The 20,138-nt window shown below is 36.6% G+C and overlaps 1 protein-coding gene across 3 annotated transcripts in view; it reads left to right on the plus strand.

Annotated features, from left to right (window-relative positions):
- Positions 1 to 14,761, plus strand: part of LOC113069522 (2-(3-amino-3-carboxypropyl)histidine synthase subunit 1) — an 89,524-nt gene extending 74,763 nt beyond the window's left edge. For 2 of the 3 annotated variants that reach the window (XM_026242648.1, XM_026242647.1), the window contains exons 10-12: positions 5,705 to 5,783; positions 12,419 to 12,553; positions 14,125 to 14,761. In XM_026242648.1, coding sequence (XP_026098433.1) covers positions 5,705 to 5,783; positions 12,419 to 12,553; positions 14,125 to 14,205 — 295 coding nt within the window. In that variant the 3' untranslated portion in view covers positions 14,206 to 14,761. The remainder of the gene's footprint in view (positions 1 to 5,704; positions 5,784 to 12,418; positions 12,554 to 14,124) is intronic. The other variant, XM_026242650.1, reaches the window with a different exon arrangement.
- The last annotated feature ends 5,377 nt before the right edge of the window (positions 14,762 to 20,138 follow it).

Here is a 20,138-nt window from a genome sequence, read left to right on the forward strand (position 1 = left end):
CTGAGGTTCCCGATGCAGCCCCAACCCTCTTGCATATTTGAAATCCGATTCTGTTACAGATACTAAATTCATATTTGCATTTACCGCCCATTCCTTATTTCCCTCTCTGTCTGTGTGTGTCTGGAACAAGACTTCTGAGGAAGACTCCCGTTGCCTTTAGCTCTCTGCCTTTGCTTTTTGCTGCTTTCTGTTTTGTATGATGTTTGTCTTGGGATTTCTCTAAATCTAGACAAGGTTGTCACCATACAGTGTTACACAAGGAGGTCTATATTACCTTGAAGATGCTGTTTATAGATAGATGGATCGATAGATAGATACTGTAGATATGTACTGTAGACTGTGGTTGGTCTTTCACATGTCCATCAAACAGCCCCTTTTTGGCCAGATTGAGGCAGAATATGGGTCAGACTTTATACTGATCAAATGTCTGGCACTGTGAAACTAACCAAATTCCCACCACAGTAGTCAAGTTACGCAGCTGTTGCATGAGTCTGTGACTAATTTAAACAAATGTGTCCATTTTTAATCCGTGTTTTTTTTTTTTTTTTTTTTTAAGAAATCTTGATCCAGAGAAAGGATTTCATTAATGTAATGACATTCATTTATTTGCTTTAAGGGTGTGTGGATCATTTGGCAATGGGTAAACTGTACCATGATGCAACCCCCTGGAGCAAATAAGGATTAAGAGTCACGCTCAAGGCTAAGATTGGAGGGGTCATGAGGACCACTTGCGTTTGAAAACATCTTTGGATGAACTGACAGACATTCAAACCAGCTACACTATGATTTGCATTATGGATCTGTTACTCACTAAGACATTCTTAACCCAGTTATAAAGGTTCCAAGTAAAGCTACAATCAGACCTGCCAGACAATCCAGATAAAACTTGCAGCTTCTTCTGCCTCTATAAACCTTTAGATGTAGCTAATAAAAAAATAAAATAAAAAAAAATGTACATATTTCTTGTGTATATATGTCATGTAGCCTACATATTTTTGTATATCATGTGCGTGTGTGTGTGTGTGTGTGTGTGTGTGTATATATATATATATATATATATATATATATATATATATATATATATATATATATATATATATATATATATATATATATATATATATTGTCACGGGAGGAGCACAAGACAGACACAGTGGGCGTGGCGTCAGGCCTCGGAGAGGCTTTTATTAACAGAAATCATAAAACAAAGGGAATAAAAGTGGCCAAAAGGGGGAAAGTGTCCAAAATAACAGGGAATCTGGTGTCCTCGTTGTGCTGCGGGATTTGTGGACGAGTCAGGGCTGGCGGCGTGTGATGGGGCACACCTGAAGGAAGTGGAGCCTCATTACCGCCGCTGTTTAAAAGCCCAACGCGCCTCTCCTCAGGAGACCGGTCTCTTCCCCGTGCATGCACACTGGTGTCCTCGTGGGTCCAGGAAGGGTGCGTTGAGGGCCAACGAGAGAGACGCGGCCGCTAGGAGAAGCCGCCGCCCCTCGCGCCCCGGACCAAGGAGGGGAGCGCGTGCGGCCGCCGGACTCCGCCCCTTGCCTGGACCCTTCCTTGATGAACACTGCCCGACCTACACAAATCCCGCAGCACAACGAGGACACCAGATTCCCTGTTATTTTGGACACTTTCCCCCTTTGGCCACTTTTATTCCCTTTGTTTTATGATTTCTGTTAATAAAAGCCTCTCCGAGGCCTGACGCCACGCCCACTGTGTCTGTCTTGTGCTCCTCCCGTGACACTGGTGGAGAATGCGGGCAGGCGGAGCCTAGACAGCGCAGTTGGGAAACGTCTGGTGACGTCACCCCCTCTCGCTTGCAAACGTTCGTGAGAACCCAGACTGGGACGGAGGAAAACTGGGGACAGCCTCCCAGCCACACAAGGGGTAAGTGACTTTTCCATTGTCATTTTACCCTGTGGTTGGTTGAGGCTGTCACTAAAACCCGGTTTCTCTGTCCCTGTTCCGGTGCGCTGCGAGAGGGAGGACCGCCCGGAGAGGAAGCCCCGCCCACTCCGACCGTTTGGAGCCTGGTTGAGGATGGTAGCACTCCCGTGTGGGTGGCGCCCTGGGGACGGGGATGTCGCTTGGGAGGGGGAATGTGACGAGTCAGCTGCCTCCTCCCTGATTGTCACCGGCACCCCGTCCTAAATCGCCGCCCTTCACCAGGCTCCCGACTGGAGTGGGTGTGTGAGAGGAGGGGCGCTGGACGAGTCAGGGCTGGCGGCGTGTGATGGGGCACACCTGAAGGAAGTGGAGCCTCATTACCGCCGCTGTTTAAAAGCCCAACGCGCCTCTCCTCAGGAGACCGGTCTCTTCCCCGTGCATGCACACTGGTGTCCTCGTGGGTCCAGGAAGGGTGCGTTGAGGGACTCCCGCGCCACCAAGACGTGAGCTGCCGGACCCGCGATCCGGATGGGAACCGCACCCGTATACACGGCCGACGGGCCAGGATGCCGGGCCGTCCATCCCCTACCAGCGCCGCGGCCAACGAGAGAGACGCGGCCGCTAGGAGAAGCCGCCGCCCCTCGCGCCCCGGACCAAGGAGGGGAGCGCGTGCGGCCGCCGGACTCCGCCCCTTGCCTGGACCCTTCCTTGATGAACACTGCCCGACCTACACAAATCCCGCAGCACAACGAGGACACCAGATTCCCTGTTATTTTGGACACTTTCCCCCTTTGGCCACTTTTATTCCCTTTGTTTTATGATTTCTGTTAATAAAAGCCTCTCCGAGGCCTGACGCCACGCCCACTGTGTCTGTCTTGTGCTCCTCCCGTGACAATATATATATATATAAACAGAGAGGTTAATTTGGAAATGTTATGGGTTACAGATTACAAGTTACCCTATTCAGTTATGTAAACTGATTACATTTGATTACTCTTCTAAATTTCTAACAAATCTTTTCAACTGTTAACCATTTTCAAACAATGTTAACTTTACAGTAGTTCTCAACACTGATTACTGTCAGACTTCTCAAAATCCTTCATCGCTTGAATTAAAAGGATCTAAATTATATTTTAAAGCACAGCCACCACAAAATCAGACTTTAGCAGCTCTTTTTACTTTGAGAATGTTCGGAGGGTTAAATACAGATTTAAAATCTGTTTTTCTGTCGTTAAAATACAAAAGTGGGTTTTGACACATCTTGAGTGCACCTGCACTGTGCGCTTTACACTTTAGATAATTAAAATAGAGCCCTTAACCTTTTTTTATAGCTATTAAGGGAAATAATGCATATAAAAAATAAAAAGTTCTCTGTCCAAACTCCTGAAACGTTGGTGTCTCATATATTAGAGCAGGCAATGCAATTTGAGAAAGAAATCAGTCATGTGTGTGTAAATGTTCAGATTTAATCCCCTTTGTAAATGTTAACATTTTCATAAGTAACTAATTTAATTGCAAATTTTTTTTCTCAGTAACTGTAAAAAATTAGTTACATTTATTTTGTAATTACGTAATTCCATCACATGTAACTAGTTACTTCCCAACACTTGAGACATTTTATATAAGTATATTTATATATTATGTAAAATTACTATTTGTATGAGATGTAAATCTTGCTTTTTTAATGCAACACTGCATGCTTTGTTAAAGCCCACTTAAAATAAACTGATGCTGTCTTGTTGGTTTCCCAAGTGTGGCATTTAGGTGTGTGAAACGCAGTGAATGTTCTCTTACTTAACATTAGGCATCGGAATACCCACAATTCCAGTTCCAGTGCTTCTGTATTCATAACACACATTCAAAAGACAAATGCAGTTTCTCTAGACACTCTCTCGCTCTGCCTGCCAACGATCACTCATACTGTTCCTCATGTGACTCTCTGAGCCCTCCCTCACCTCTCGTGTCACTGTTATTCTTTTCTGTCCCTCCTTCTCTCTCTCGCTCTCTCTTATTCTCTTTCTCTGCCGCCCAGTCTGGCTGCTATGTAGGGTAGCTCCGTGGAGACTAGGGCATTGCAGTGCAGTTGTTTTTGCTCACCTACCCTTTCTTATCGCTGCCTCTTTCTCACCTCAACACACTTTCCTTTTCCGCCTCATCTCCTTGTTCTTTCTTTATTTTATTTGACTCCATGCTTGTCTAAATAATAATGCTTTGCAGGGAAGCTTTAGGCTAGTGCAGATTTACTCTCATATTTACAGGAGAGAGCATCAGCACTGCACATCAATGCAGTTCAGATTCACATTTACATTCTCCCTGCGAGCCAAGCTGTGCTCTGCTTCCTCAAGTGTGTGTGTGTGTGTGTGTGTGTGTTGGGGGTGTGTGTCTCGCTTTTCCTTCACACTTCTTAAATAGTATAAGGTATATTTTATTCAATGTTATTGTTAACCAGGTTTATTTATTTAGTTATTTAATATTTTTTTACTGAATCAAGCATTTCTGACTGAAAATGAGAAATATTTCCTTGGCAACTAGATGACGAAAATTATTAGTTTTGTATTTTATCTCAGTTAACATTTAGTTTATTTTGTTTAATTTTTTATTTATTTATTGTATTAGTTAACTAAAACAAAATTACCCTGTTTTTAACTAATGCTATTGTAAATCATTGCTGTAAGTAAATAGAAATAACTTTGAAATGAAATAGAAATACAAAACGAAAAACTTAAAATTAATAAAGCTTTAATTAAATAATTAATAAAATAATTATTTAATGAATTAATTATCGGCACCGACATTAAGCATTTTTATGGTTGTCGGTGTTGATCATTTTCAAAACTCATTTGCCAATAAACTTATTTAAAAGCATTTAATGAAAGTGTTTTGTCAGAACCCTTGTTGTTCTTAATTTTTTACATTGTTTAATTTTTACACCAGACATATATCAGTTCAAAATATTGGTGATCAGTCTACTTGATCTGTAATAATCGGTATCGGCCCTGAAAAACACATATTTGTCGACTCTTACTTCAAACTACATATAAATATTTAAAAGCAAAAAAAAAATTAAATTGCAAAAGTACATTAAACAAACTAAAATTAAAATGTTCAAAGTTCAAATAGAGCTAATTCAAATATGTTATTTATTATGTATATGAATGTATTTATATTATTTAAAAGTTCATTTAAAATATTAATAGCTACTAATAATAGTATATAAATAATACTAAATTAACACTGATTTTGTTTCATTTTTTAATATTCACAGATTCCGGTCACTGTGGTCAACTATATTTAGATTTATTTTATATAGAATATTTTATTTGGAAAAAATATAATTTTGCACATCCTTAAGGGTTACTATATGCAAATTCCAGTGAACATAAAATTAATAATTTAATTTAATTAGATGCCTGGTCTTGTTGTGTGTGCACGTCACTCCAAATAAAAACAATTATATTCACACTTGTCCTTTAATCTCTTTATTCTACTTTTATTGGTCTGATATTGTTTAAAACCTTGTCTTCAACCAGTCACAGTAGTACGGAAATCATACCCCTTTTTAGTTATCACAGAATTCCCCATGGAGACTTTATATTTAATATTTTGATAACATTTTATATCACACCCACTCTGTGTGTATCTTTTCACCCTGACGAGACAACTTTTAGCGATCTGATAATTTTGAATAAAAAGCACTACGTTTTGTTCTCACTCTGATGTAATCACATATCTCAAAGTAAACTGGTTTGCAACATATACAGTTTTACTTAGATTTTTTTTAACTAGGTCTCTCTCTACTCCTTTTTCTTCATAGATGGGTGCAGATCGCTTGTCCTCGCCTCTCCATCGACTGGGGAACGGCTTTCTCCAAGCCCTTGCTGTCTCCATATGAGGTACACAAGGCTTGCATACATGCACACAGCACAATCCTCAATTTACTGTACTTGACTATGAAAGCTATGAGGACAAAAAGACCCCAGCAGACCTTAAGAGAATCCCCATTTCTCTTAACACACGCCACACATCTGTACTTTCCCTGCTGATGTTCACATCTGCCCTGTCAGTCCACATGCTGCCCGTCATGTTTGTCATGAGTGTTTCTGGCCATGTCTGAGTGCCTTTGGGACATAAAGGCTGTGTATGCATTTGTGTGAACCACCTGTGTGTGTTAGTGCTCACAAACAAACATCTACGCACACACATCAATGCTAGTGAAGGAGCAGGGTTTGTTTACCCACCGTCTCTACTCCTCAGAGTCAGACAGGATGAGTCTGCCAGCTCAGGGTGGAACAGTAGCTCCTCCCAATGGCCGACTAACTGCAGTACCTCTCCAAACGTATCTTTCTCTCTCTCTCTTATCACCAGAAGCAAATGCGCATCTCGATTCATGTCATGCCAAAACAGGACTTAGCCAGAATCACACACCAAGCGTTTTTCTTGGGATAGGTGTCTCTGTTAAATCCCTATTCCCCATTCCCAGATGCAAAAGAGAAACATCTGGTGGATTTTTATCTGCAGATAGACCTCATTAGGATGCCTGTTACTCTTCTTGCTTAGTCTATCAGGAATATTTATTATTGGTCGACTAGTATTGGGTTTTCTGTGGCTGATACAAAAATCAATACTGATATCTGGAGATGAGCTTGTCCTATAGCTGATATAATCCTTGTCTATATATATATATATATATATATATATATATATTTTAGACAAGTATATATATATATATAGACAAGTATATATATACTTATCACATTATTTTTATGTAATGTAATACATAAAACTTTGTTTGCTTTATATTTATAAAAATTTGCCTTACATTTAAAAAATAATAATTATAATTTAGAAAATCACTGTTTTATTTTATTTTATTTGCTTTTATTTAATGTGTGCATTGTATCTGTCACAAATGAAAGTATATTGCATTACAAATAATAGAAAATAAAAAGTAGTACTGTATTCTTTAAACATTATTTGTCAGCGAATTTTCAGCTTACAGCGATGGCAGTGTTGCAGACTTTTACTGTATGTTTAAACAATATCCACAACATCTTAAACTTAGAATCACCCATCCATAATAAAAGTTCAAACCGTTTCCACTTCATTTCAAACTTGGATTCACTCATCCATAATAACTTGCCATGTGTTATTTTTATATTCTTTAGCCGATCTACCATTTTCTGCTTATTTGCCAGATGTCAGATGTGGCTTTTTCTTTGAAACTCTGCCTAAAGGCCAGAAGCTGGTGTTTAGTGTGCACTGTTCAATGAAGCTGCCAGCTGAGACTCTACTTGAGGCTCTGATGTGCTTGTCCTCATGTTGTTGTGCACATGGGCTGTTCTCTTCTCTCGCTGTCCTTATTTGATCCAGTTTGCTGGCTTTTTTCAAGACAGCCGTGCATGAAATAGTCTTCATCTCTTATAAGAACAAAATACTGATAGGTTTTCAGAAATATGTTTGTGTTTGGTCAGTTTTTTAACCAAAATGTGATACTGTACCGTGAATTGAAATAAACAAGTTTTTGCTTTTCATAGGTTATTAAGCAGGACAACAACAACAACAAAAAATCACATTTTTCTTTTTCTTTTTTTTTTTGTTTCTTGAGTACCAATTAGCACATTAGAAGGATTTTTTTGGTAGACTGGAATGATGGCTTATATATTAAAATATAAATATATATAACATATGCTTATGTTATATGATAAACTTATACATACAGGTCCATCTCAAATTAGAATGTTGTGGAAAAGTTCATTTCAGTAATTCAACTCAAATTGTGAAACTCATGTATTAAATTCAGTGCGCACATACTGAAGTAATTTAAGTCCTTGGTTCTTTTAATTGTGATGATTTTGGCTCACATTAAACAAAAACCCACTAATTCACTATCTCAACAAATTAGAATATGGTGACATGCCAATCAGCTAATCAACTCAAAACACCTGCAAAGGTTTCCTGAGCCTTCAAAATGTTCTCTCAGTTTGGTTCATTAGCATACACAATCATGTGTAAGACTGCTGATCTGATAGTTGTCCAGAGGACAATTATTGACACCCTTCACAAGGAAGGGTAAGCATCAAACATTCATTGGCAAAGAAGCTGGATGTTCACAGAGTGCTGTATCCAACCATGTTAACTGAAAGTTGAGTGGAAGAAAAAAGTGTGGAAGAAAAAGATGCACAACCAACCAAGAGAACAGCAGCCTTATGAGGATTGTCAAGCAAAATCAATTCAGGAATTTGAGTGAAGTTCACAAGGAATGGACTGAGGTTGGGGTCAAGGCATACAGACGTGTCAAAAAATGTGGCTACAGTTGTCGTATTTCTCTTGTTAAGCCACTCCTGAACCACAGACAATGCCAGAGGGGTCTTACCTGGGCTAAGGAGAAGAAAAACTGGTCCTCTTTTCAGATGAGAGCAAGTTTTGTATTTCATTTGGAAACAAAGGTCCTAGAGTTTGGAGGAAGTGTGAAGAAGCTCATAGCCCAACTTGCTTTGAGTCCAGTGTTAAGTTTCCAAGAGTCTGTGATGATTTGGAGTGCAATGTCATCTGCTGGTGTTGGTCCAATTGTTTTGTTTTTTTTTGAAAACCAAAGTCATTGCACCCGTTTACCAGGAAATTTTGGAGCACTTCATGCTTCCTTCTGCTGACGAGCTTTTTGAAAATGCTGTGATTTCATTTTCCAGCAGGATTTGGCACCTGCTCACACTGCCAAAAGCACCAAAAGTTGTTTAAATGTGGTGTTGGTGTGTTTGACTGGCCAGCAAACTCACCTGAACCCATAAAAAAATCTATGCAAATGAGCTGAAGGCCACTGTCAAAGAAAGCTGGTCTTCCATACCACCTTAGCAGTGCCACAAACTGATCACCTCCATGCCACGCTGAATTGAGGCAATAATTAAAGCAAAAGGGAGGCCCTACAGAGTATTACTTACATGTACAGTAAATAAACATACTTTCCAGAAGGCCAACAGTTCACACTTTTTTTTTTAAATTGGTCTCATGAAGTATTCTAATTTGTTAAGATAGTGAATTGGTAGGTTTTTGTTAAATGTGAGCCAAAATCATCACAATTAAAAGAACCAGAATCAGTGAAATACTTTTCAGTAAATACTTTTATTTTAGCAAGGGCACATTAAAATTATGAAAAGAGTAAGGTAAAGGCCTTGATAATGGTTAAAAAAAATAAGTTAAAAAAAGTTGTGCTGGATAGAACAACTTTTTTCAACATTGATAATAAAAAAAAGTTTCTTGAGCAATGAATCAGCGTATTAAAATTATTTCTGAAGGATCATGTGACACTGAAGAAAATCGTAAAATATTTCACAATAATACTCAAATAAATGCAATGAAACAAATGCAGCATTTGTGAGCTTAAAAGACTTGAAAAACGTTTTAAAAAGTCTTACCGACCACAAACTTGTATTTGTATAATATAACCTTAAACCTAACCTACTGTAAACTAAATTAATGAATTTTCAGATGTGAGGATTACTAGGTTTTGATTAGGACAGAAAGTTAATTTCAATATGACTATTATTATTTGTATACAGACATCATTATGTCCACAGTCCTAAGATATAATCAGATAATTTTATGCAGTGCTTATTTAAAATTCACTATGTGCACTATCCATTGACAATGCTGTTAACTTGCATTATTTTAAAACTGTCAAGAGGGCTATCTTCTGTTTATCAGCCAAGCATGCATGGATATCTGCCGACGCCTCACAAAATGACTAAATATCAGCCTATTAATCATCCTGCACGATATATCGGTCTATAGCAACAATGTACCCACTGTGCTAGGAGAAGCTCATTTATGTTGAGTTTTTATGGCATCATATCTCTTAGTGAATAATGATAATGCTCAGTAGAGCCATATTGAAGCACTGTATAATCATATGTGGCTCTCATATTCTACACGCCACCGTAATCCATTCTCATTGCTGCTTGGCCCACGCCGGAGCTCAGCGCATTCAGTGTCGTAGAAGCGTAGAGCAAATATGGCATTATGAGAATACATTAAAATGCAGCAATAACATGCTGATGTTTTGTGAAAGCTCAGTCCATAATAAAAGGGGTAACGGTGTTCCTGCCCAGCCGGTTTGCTTAAACATGGAGTTCATAGTAAAAGTATTTTCAGAAGCTGCCACCTTAATGCATTTCTGCTTGTGTTTGCTTTTTCTGTGAAGTCAAGAAATGAGAGGATGTAAGGGAGTGTGAAAGGGAAGAATGAAGAAAGAGAAAAAGGGCAGTCATTTTCAGTGTGTCTCATGATATATTTATAGTCAATATGACACACTTGCCTCTCATGTCAGTGCAGGGATTAGCAGGTGGCTTATGCACAGCTCTGATGAAAAGCCAGTGAAAGAGAGATGCATGTGCCAGGGTTAATAAGAACACGATGGATGGAAGAAGAGTGAACCGTAAGACTGGTGTTGGCAGCATATCCAAAGCAGATAAAAAGCTCATCCAAGATCTTATCTCATAATAAAATAAAATAAAATAAAAAAATCATAATTTTCAACATAGCTGATTGACTACAGTACATTCACACAGAAATTCATATGTATGAATTTAATATTATTAAGATGATTTAACATCAGTGTTAATATATCGTACAGCACCATTGTTATTTTATTTTATTCTTTTTTTTATCTTTTTATTAATTTATTTTTTCATAAACATGTAAGTAGTTAAATAGTGCTTATTTATAAACATCGTGACTTTTTGGTGTTTACCTAATTCCTTTTCTTTTTTTCATTTCCTAGTTTGATTATTGATTTATTATTATTATTATTATTATTATTATTATTCACATAACAAATATAAAAAAATTGAAGTAGTGTCTGTGTATACATTTCTTGAATTTTTTACATGATTCTTATGTAATAACATTTATTGTTTATGATGTATGTAAATATATATAAATGTACAGTGTGTGTATATATATAAATAAATAAATAAATATATTATATATATATATATATATATATATATATATATATATATATATATATATATATATATATATATATATATATATATATATATAATATTAGTGGTGGGCCATTGTCGGCGTTAATGTGCTGCGTGCTGCACCTTGTGCAATGTGAAATTAGTTTACAGCTTTCTCAAGCACTTTATGATGCATTTTGGAAACATGAGAGGAGTCCCTGGTCTAATGCACCACCTGTCTTGAGAAACCCGTTCTCAAAGACTTAACGTTTCTTTTAGTCATTATTTTATTTGGGGAGCACACATATTCTGAATGCCTTCGGCAGAATTCAAATGAGCCATTTTAATCTAGATTCATTCCAAGATTACAGTGAGATTAATCTAGATTAAAAAGATTAATCTATGCCCACCATCTATGCCCATATATATGTACACACACACACAATTGTTTTTAATGTTTTATTTTTTTTATTAATAATTAGTTACATTTGTATGTGAAACTATATATTTAAAAAATGTATATTCATATATATTTAGTTTTCTACTAAATTAATAGTGCAATATTGCCTGTGTATAAATAGTTTAACTTTTTGGTCTCTGCATACTTCTTCCACTTGTTCTTTTTGGTTTTAACTGTTATATTAAAATATGAATAATAAAATGCAAGTAAGTCTTTCCAGGCTTTTGATTTGTAGTTTGGTCACAGCCCTTACCAAAGAATATTTCAAAAAATATATTTTATAAAATTTCTATGTAGGGTTAATAAGAGTCTAAATAATTAAATACATAGCCTGCTATATTTCAGAAGCCTCGATTTTCACAGAAAAACATTCAGGGCGAGAACCTCTCCACTGTCGCTTTTTCCGTCAATAAAAGCAAGTGACTGCAGCATTAGGTTTTGAAGGGTATTTAAGAGAGATTTATGAAGAAGCGTTTGTTTGTGAGGTATTGTAGTATTGTCAGCAGAGAGAGACAGTCCTTCACCAGAGGCGGGGGCGTTCGTCATTTCTCCCGTGGTATTAAAACTGTACGTTACAGCGCATCTCGCTTGTGCAGTGGGTATACGTGCCCACGGGCGGAGACGAACACGGGGCATTGATTATTCATATAAGCAGCTCAGTCTGACGGCTGAGATCCTGCCGGAGTTTATGTAATATAGCCACATGCACGAGGAACTCCTGCATTCCTCTCGAGGCCCGCTAATGTATTCGTCTGCATTTGTAGGTCACATGGAACAACACGGCTCTCACCTCGACTAAGAGGCTCCGCTCTGTGCATTCCGCCAGTGGGGGAAGATCTTTGTGCATTGGTAATACATAGAGCCATCCGGGAGATGGTATGCGGTGTGAGAGTCAGGTGACTTGCCCTCTTAGATGAGAAGCGCCGTGTTTGACTAGAGCTCCCTTGATATCCGATTGCGCTCATAGCTGATGTGTGTATCGACCCGTCAGCTGTTGGCAGCCCTGCCATGTTGTTTTCTCAAGATTCTTGCTGTTCCTCTGGCTTGCAGCTACAGTGTTTGATGCTGCAGTCTGATGTCTTTAATTAAAAATCCCTCTCTCTTTCAGGCAGCAGTAGCGCTGCAGCAGGTGGGATGGCAGGAGGTGTATCCTATGGATTTCTATTCCAATCAGAGCCTGGGGGCCTGGACTCCTAATCACCCTGACAACCAACCAAAAAGGCCTTCTCGCAAACCTGTGCAGGTGTCTATATACCAAGTTTATCTTTGCAGAGATAATAATGTATCCATGATGTAATGCCGAAGTAATGTGCTGTTATTTGCACAGTGTTAACTAGTTTTAAAAATAATATATGATAAATATACTCGTAGCTATTTTATAATGAAAATGATATCACAGTGCCACCTAGTGATGAAAGCTAACAGAGAATCTGGGCATCTGTTCTTGCACTAAAACACCCCTTCAGCCTGTGTACTTATGGGAGTGATGTTTGGTGTTATTAGTTTCTCAAGGCCTGAATGGCTCATCAGTGAGAAGCAGCAGCAAGTGTGAAATAATCCTGTCTTAAAATACTGAAGGGTCAGTGTTAATAACCAGCATTCAGCTGGCTTGTTAATATGCTTTATGTTGGACTGATGTCAGTGTTGATATTTTCTATATTAGTCTGACACAGTTGTTAAAGGGATAGTTCACCTAAAAATTTAAATGATGTCATTAATTACGTTCCAAAGCCATAAGACCTCTGTTCATCTTCGGAAAACAAATTCTGATATTTTTGATGAGAACCTAGAGCTTTCTGATCCTGCATATACAGTTACCCAGCTACCACGTTCAGGGACCAGAAAAGTAGTAAGGACATTGTTGAAATAGTGACACAGTAACATTAAATATTGGGGAATAATTTACTTTTATCAAAGTTGTTTTTGTAGTTTCTACATTTTTACGGCTTTTTTTTTTTAATTACAAATTCCATAGTTTGTTATTTCAAATATCATATTCTGTACGCATGGTATTGGGGTCCATGGTTTATTTTTCGTGACCACCATCTTACTAATACTAGTCAGTTAAACTCTGGATTCTGTGACCTATAGTAAATTTAATTCAGGCAAAATAATTGCACAGAATACCTTTAATAGCTTTTTTCTCTTTAAATGTTTAGGTCTAATAAATTTTAATTGAGGCAAAATGTTATTTCAATAAGAGCCTGATTAAAGATAATTATCAGTGCCTTATATAAATTAGGTGTTAACTATTTACAAATGTTAAAGTTCTTTAAGAAATAGTTCACCCCAAAAAAAATTATTGTTATCATTTACTCACCATCATGTCATTCCAAACCTGTATGCATTTCTTTTTCTTCTTTGGAACATAAAAGAAGATCATTTAAGGAATTCATTAAATTTTTGTCCATACAGTAGAAATTAAGGGTGTCCAAAGTGGTTTGGTAACATTCTATAAAATATTTTCTTTTGTGTTCCACATACAGGTTTGGGACGACGCAAGAGTAAAGAAATGTTGACAGAATTTAATAGCAGTAGATTTCCTGCATTCGGTCTCAAAATATATATATTTTTTTTACTATCAAGTGCCTTTTATATGTGACAAAATTGAATTATTAATATGTTGCATAAGAACAGGCCCACACCTGCCACAATTAGTGACAGATAAAATGTCCTTTATTTTCCTGATCTTTGAAAATGCAAAGTGCACCAATACAATAAAAAGAAACTGTGAGTTTTTAAATACGCATAAGGAGATGACCTTCTGTTTTGTAGTTTGCTTGGACTCCAGTTATCTCTCTTTGTCTTCGACAGAAGGCGGGTTCAGATGCCGGTCAGCAGGTGAAGAGCTGTGGCCGTGAACAGAGCGCCTCCTGTGGCTGCCAGCCGGAATAGCACAGCCCTATTAAAACAGCCAACCACAGCTCACCATGGACATCTGCAAGAGACAAGCAAGCCAATCAAATCTCACTATTGACATTACAGCCAACACACTTCATCAAATCAACCCTGGTTGACACGAGACAGTGAGAGAGAGAAAAAAACGCAAGTGAGAGAAAGTGTGTGAGAGAGAAAGACACAAAAATGTGAAGTCTGTATGTGTGTGCGTTTTGTGCGCTGACATGTCACTGGTGTGTGTTAGGCAGAGATAATCCATTGAAAAAGAAACGCTGACCCTGAATGCACAATGTTTCGTCTTGCGGCGAGTGGGTGGTTTTAGTTTAACATAATCATCTTGTCCCTCAGTTAGAAAGGAGCTGCCAGCCACTTTGCATAAGTGACCTTCATCCTTTCAAAATTACAGCGGGAAATGAGAGCGCGTTGAGAATTATTCTTCTGCAGAGGAAGATAATACTCGATCTGAATTCCAACTCTGACTTTTTTATTTCCTATTATGCCGGGATGAGAGGTTCTCCAACAGAAAGGAGCTCTTTGAATGTTTTGTACAGGATGTGTTTTAGTTACGCGCAAAATAAAATTAAATGTTTACAATTTGCTGTCAGACTTTGATTAACTGCTGCTGTGTGAATGCCAGTATATATTTTGTCTTTTGTAATCACTGAACAATGAAGTCCTGGATAAATCAGTGGGCAGCTGAAACACATGGAGACAATTTCCATGAAGCAGTTTAGGCAGAGTCTTGGACGAACTTTGGCTGTCAGTAGTGATTATTCACAGTGAAATCTTTTATAGTCTGAGACTAAACATGATCTGTGTCCAGGAAAATAGCCATGTTTTAGTGAAACTGGCACTGAAGATGCTGACTCTGTGTAAGACTGTCAGAACAGGCCTCTGTCAAACTAGTTTAACCCCTTTAGTTGTCTTCTCTTGTTAATCAATCTCCTTTATTATTTCTTAAAGGGGTCATATAATGCTTTTTTAAAGATCATTATTTTGTGTATTTGGTGTAACAGAATATGCTGGCATGCTTTAATGTTAAAAAACACATTATTTTTCAAATACTGTACTTTATTGTAGGTCCTCTATGCTCCGCCTCTCTCAAATGCATCATTTTCTACAAAGTCCCTCCTTCTGACAAGCGCAGTCTTCTCTGATTGGCCAACTGACACAGTGCATTGTGATTGGCCCGAACACTGCAAGCACTCTTTGGAAATGTAACTCCCCTTTCCGTGATTGCGAGCTTCATCTTTCAAAAAAAAATGTAAAGAAAGTTAATAATTTCCTTAGTTTTACCATCAGTTCGAGCCTGAAAGGGTGTGACAGACACAGTGATGAAGCTTGTATGTGTTTGCAGTACACAAGCCACGCGCGCACTCACGTGACAAACTCTGCATTTGAACAGTCAATAGCAAATACTTAAACTAATAAAACATACTTACAGAAGCTGATTCAGAAGTGCCAGATTGTCATAGCAGTCAGAATTACATACTCTCCTAGGTTCACGAAACAGTCGTCCATAAAATGCATTGCTGTTCTGTTGTAAGTAATCTTAAAGATTCCTAAATGCATCTACTTTCAGAAGGCCAAATAAAGTGTTTTTTCCTTTGCCAAGATACACACAGCACCTCACTGACGTGGCTGCTTCAACACTAAATGCGGTTACTGATTCACAATTAATAGCATACAACAATAATAAAATAAAGGTAAAATTAGGGCTGTCAAAAATAGCGCGTTAACGGCGTTAATTAGTTGTTTGTTGTTAATTACGTCAAATTTTTTAACGCATTTCACGCATGCGCAGGGTGACAAATTATTCAGGTTAGGAAAGTCTCGTCGATCTCTGAATTCTCAAGATAATAAAAACAGCGGTGAGTGCCGCGACGAAAACACCAAAGAAGCTTAAGGTTTTACCTCAGTTACTCTCAAATACATTCATGCCAAGCTTACTAAACAGAGACGACTTTGGTAGTTGATACGCTGGAGCTTCTTCCTGTTATAGCGTCCTGTGTTTCACATTGTGCATGCGCAGAACGCCTACATGCAATACAGCGAAAATTACAGCTGTTTGGAAAAGCATATGCATTTTTACTTGGTTTTACTGGCACTTGAAGCCTTCAGAACGTGAAAATATCGATCCTAAAGTATTGTGGCAGAGCAAATGAACACCTCCCAAAAACAAGAGTGCCCAGACAGAGTGCTGCTTATGTGATGGTGGCGCATGTTTGTGTTTCTGAGTTAATTCTTTCTAGTTTCTCTATGCATAATTTCATAGATATGTGGCTATATTTAACCACTGGTTCACCTAAAGCACTATCTGTAGTTAATTGGCATGGTTTGATATAGTGCTCAGGTAAATTTGATCTAAGTAAATGTTAAACTTTTGAAATTCAGAAAAAAAGAACCACATATTGATGAATCAATACATTAATATAATGTATCTGTGTCCTGTTATTTATCTTTTGGTATGCATTTCAGAAAAAAAATGGTTAGGATTCAGGTGTAATTGCAAATAGTGATTAATCCTGATTAATCCACTGAAAATTCTGATTAATTTGATTAAAAATTTTAATCATTTGACAGCCCTAGGTAAAATATAATGTATTAAATAAATATTAGCAATTAGTCTAAAGTAATTAATAGGAATAATTGTTGTTTTTACTTTTTTACCATATTTATTATGATTATAATTATTATTAAGTTAGGCCCACTTAACAATTATAATGAATAGGAATATAATTAGGAATAGTAATTATAATTGCTATTTATTGGTTGTTATTTTTATTACAGTTATAATAATAATAAATAGTAAATAGTAAAATAGTAAACATAATCATTCCTATTAATTATTTTGGACTAATTGATGGTAATATTTATTCAATATAATAATTATTATTATTATTACTAAATCAGTCACTTATGGAATAATAATTATTATGACTATAATTAGTAATTATTTAGTATTTATTAATTATTAATATCTAAATAGCAACAACAACAGTGATTAAACAATAGTAAAATATAAATGATGTATTGAATCAAATATCATTATAAGTTAGTCCAAAATAATTAATAGGAATAACTATTTGTACTATTTTACTATATTTTTTTATCATGGTTATTATTAGTGAAAAATAATTAATCTTATTTATATTACTAATAATTATTCCATACATGTTTTAATAATTTAGTAGTAGCAGTATTTTAGTTAAATAAAATTGTCAAAAATAGTAAGGCAGGCCTCTCTCTGTATCAGTTTATAAATGTTCATTTTACTTGATTACTTTTGTATTTCTTCAGGTTAGGTATTCCTATTTATCATTATTATATATGTCCACTAGGTGATGCTGTCTGCCTGATCATACAGCCAGTGTTACCTGATAGTCCAGCCAATGCTTCTTTGCTGTTGCTGATTGATTTATAGCTTTATTTTGCATGGCAGTGTATGAGAACCCAATGTGCTTTAGTTGCTGGTGTGGCAATCACTTCCAGATGTGATGAGGATGTCTCTCCTCCACACACACAGACACACACACACACTCACACATTTCTGTGGCTGTAGGCATTCATTTCCTGTCTCAGGGGAAGGGCACGAGAATTGACAGGATGAGCCGAGAGATGCTCTGATTTCTCTGTCTCTCTGCCAATCCATGCATGCTGAGCTCATGAGGACTAGCAAAAGTTCATCAAGAATCTCATGATGTTTACCATATGTGCATCTGTTCCTCAGAAGCCTTTTTTTGTTTTTTTTTGTTCTTTTAAGGGTTGTTTTTTTCTTTGCATGTATTGTTCAGCATGTTTTCCCTACAGATGTTAAGGTTTATTTTGTTTATATATAAAAGTGTTATGGTGGCACCATGGTCTAGTGAAGATTTTTGGTGATTATGATACTTTAAAGTCATCCATGCTGTTAAATATTTATATATATATTCCAAGGTTACATGTCCAAAAACATAGCAATATCATGCTACTTTTTTAGGGAAGCACCAATATGAACATTTTAGCCAATACAGTAATTACATGAATACATTTAGTTACTGCCCTCTTTATTATATTTTTTGTTTAAATAAACAGTTAATAATATAATATAATAATTATATATGTATATGTGTGTGTGTGTGTATTTATATTTTTATATTATTTACTATTTAAATGGAAAATATAATGAAGAGTATAGAAACTATATAGTTACTAGCATGTAATATAGTGTTGTTATAATTATTCATATAATTGATTGGATAAACTTTTTAAATAGTCGATTTAAAAAGCAAAATATATAAATCCATTACTTTTTAGTAGTAGTAGTTAAATGATAAATTTAAGTAATCATTTAAATAATAATACGACATTCTGATAATAATTCATAATAACTCTGATTAAGTAAACATTTCATTAAATAAATTATTTTAATTGAAACCATTTCAAATACATTGGCACTTTTTATTTAACAGGCTGATAGTAAAACATTAAAAAGTCACATTTATTGTTAAATACCAATATGACTGCCAATATTTCATGCGTTCGTAGTACTGGTATATTTATAAGGACAGTCTCTAGAAAAAGAGCTCTATATCTGAAACTGTTGTGGCCAGGAAGATGTCACACTGTGCAGATTGTACTTTGCCAACAATGTGACAGTAACTGTAACAATGGAGAAATAATGGTTTTTATAAAAGCGGTGACTCATATAATTTTTTTGTGCAGTGTGCATGTTTGTGTGCATCCGTATCTGAGCTTTTGTCTCTGTTGTGATCGAATTGGAGCGGGAGCGGGCCGTTTTCGTCAAGTGCCTGGCAAAGTGTTTATCTTCCTGCTACAGGAAACGCTGAGTCACCTCTATCATGTTTCTGAGCTTTATTGTCTTGCTCGCTTCCATTTTCTCAATTTCCCTCTTTTGTGTACCATCTATGTCCTAATTGTATACTCATCTTCACACACTCCACCCACCCACAAACAAGGGCAAAATGGATCTATTAACCGGATCTCTATCAGACATAGTGCAGTGGCCATGAGGAACGGAAGCATCTGGGTTTATTTTAAGGTTCTCAGCAGGGACCCCAGATACACTCCTTACCTGCTGGCCACCTGACCACAGACCCACTGAACATTAGCGACGCACCATATTCACACTTCATCTCATTTCATCTGCTCTCCAGGCTCATTAGATTATCCGTTAGGCCATTAACACCACTTTCCTGGAATCAGACAAATCCATGTCCTTGGCAATAAAGGATTCCCTCGGGAATCATTACTTGCAGCATTATTTAATTAAAAGCAAGGCTTGAATTGCGTCCTACATCTACAGCAATAGTAAAGCAGTATATACATAAAATCTCAGTGAAAGAAGTTATTGAATATCTGAATGTAAGACATACTAATTTGATGTCTTCACTGCTTTTATTTGTGTGTGTGTGATCAGCTGGCACACTGAAAAATCAAATATTTCAATCAAAAATAATTGTTACATTTTAACAGCTCAAACCTTTTTTAATGTTGTTATCATTATTCCTTTTACAATATAAATGAAAATATATGGTGCTGCAATATCTGAAACGATGTTTATTTAATTTGTTTTACAATGTAGAAAGAGAAATCAAATTATACCTGATATAGTAAGAAGACCAAATTGACAATGAAATGTGAGATTGGATTTTGTGATCTGAAGCCTCGGTTATCGTTTCGGTGAAACTGTAATCTGCTGAAGTGAATCATATAGAGCTGAAATGAGGGAAGTTGGAGATGGACCAAAAAAAAAAAAAAAAAGAAGATAAATGAAGTGTTAAAGTGAGGGAGAAATATCAGGTGTTGAAAGGAGATGAGTAATCATGTGTGGGAGGTCAGTCTGTCCTGTATAATACGGCCAAAAACACCTCTACACAATCCAACAAACAATTCTACAATTGATTATAACCACGTCGTCTTTTTCATTA

This window comes from Carassius auratus, unplaced genomic scaffold (genome assembly GCF_003368295.1).
Source record: "Carassius auratus strain Wakin unplaced genomic scaffold, ASM336829v1 scaf_tig00001733, whole genome shotgun sequence".
Classification (NCBI taxonomy): Eukaryota; Metazoa; Chordata; class Actinopteri; order Cypriniformes; family Cyprinidae; genus Carassius; species Carassius auratus.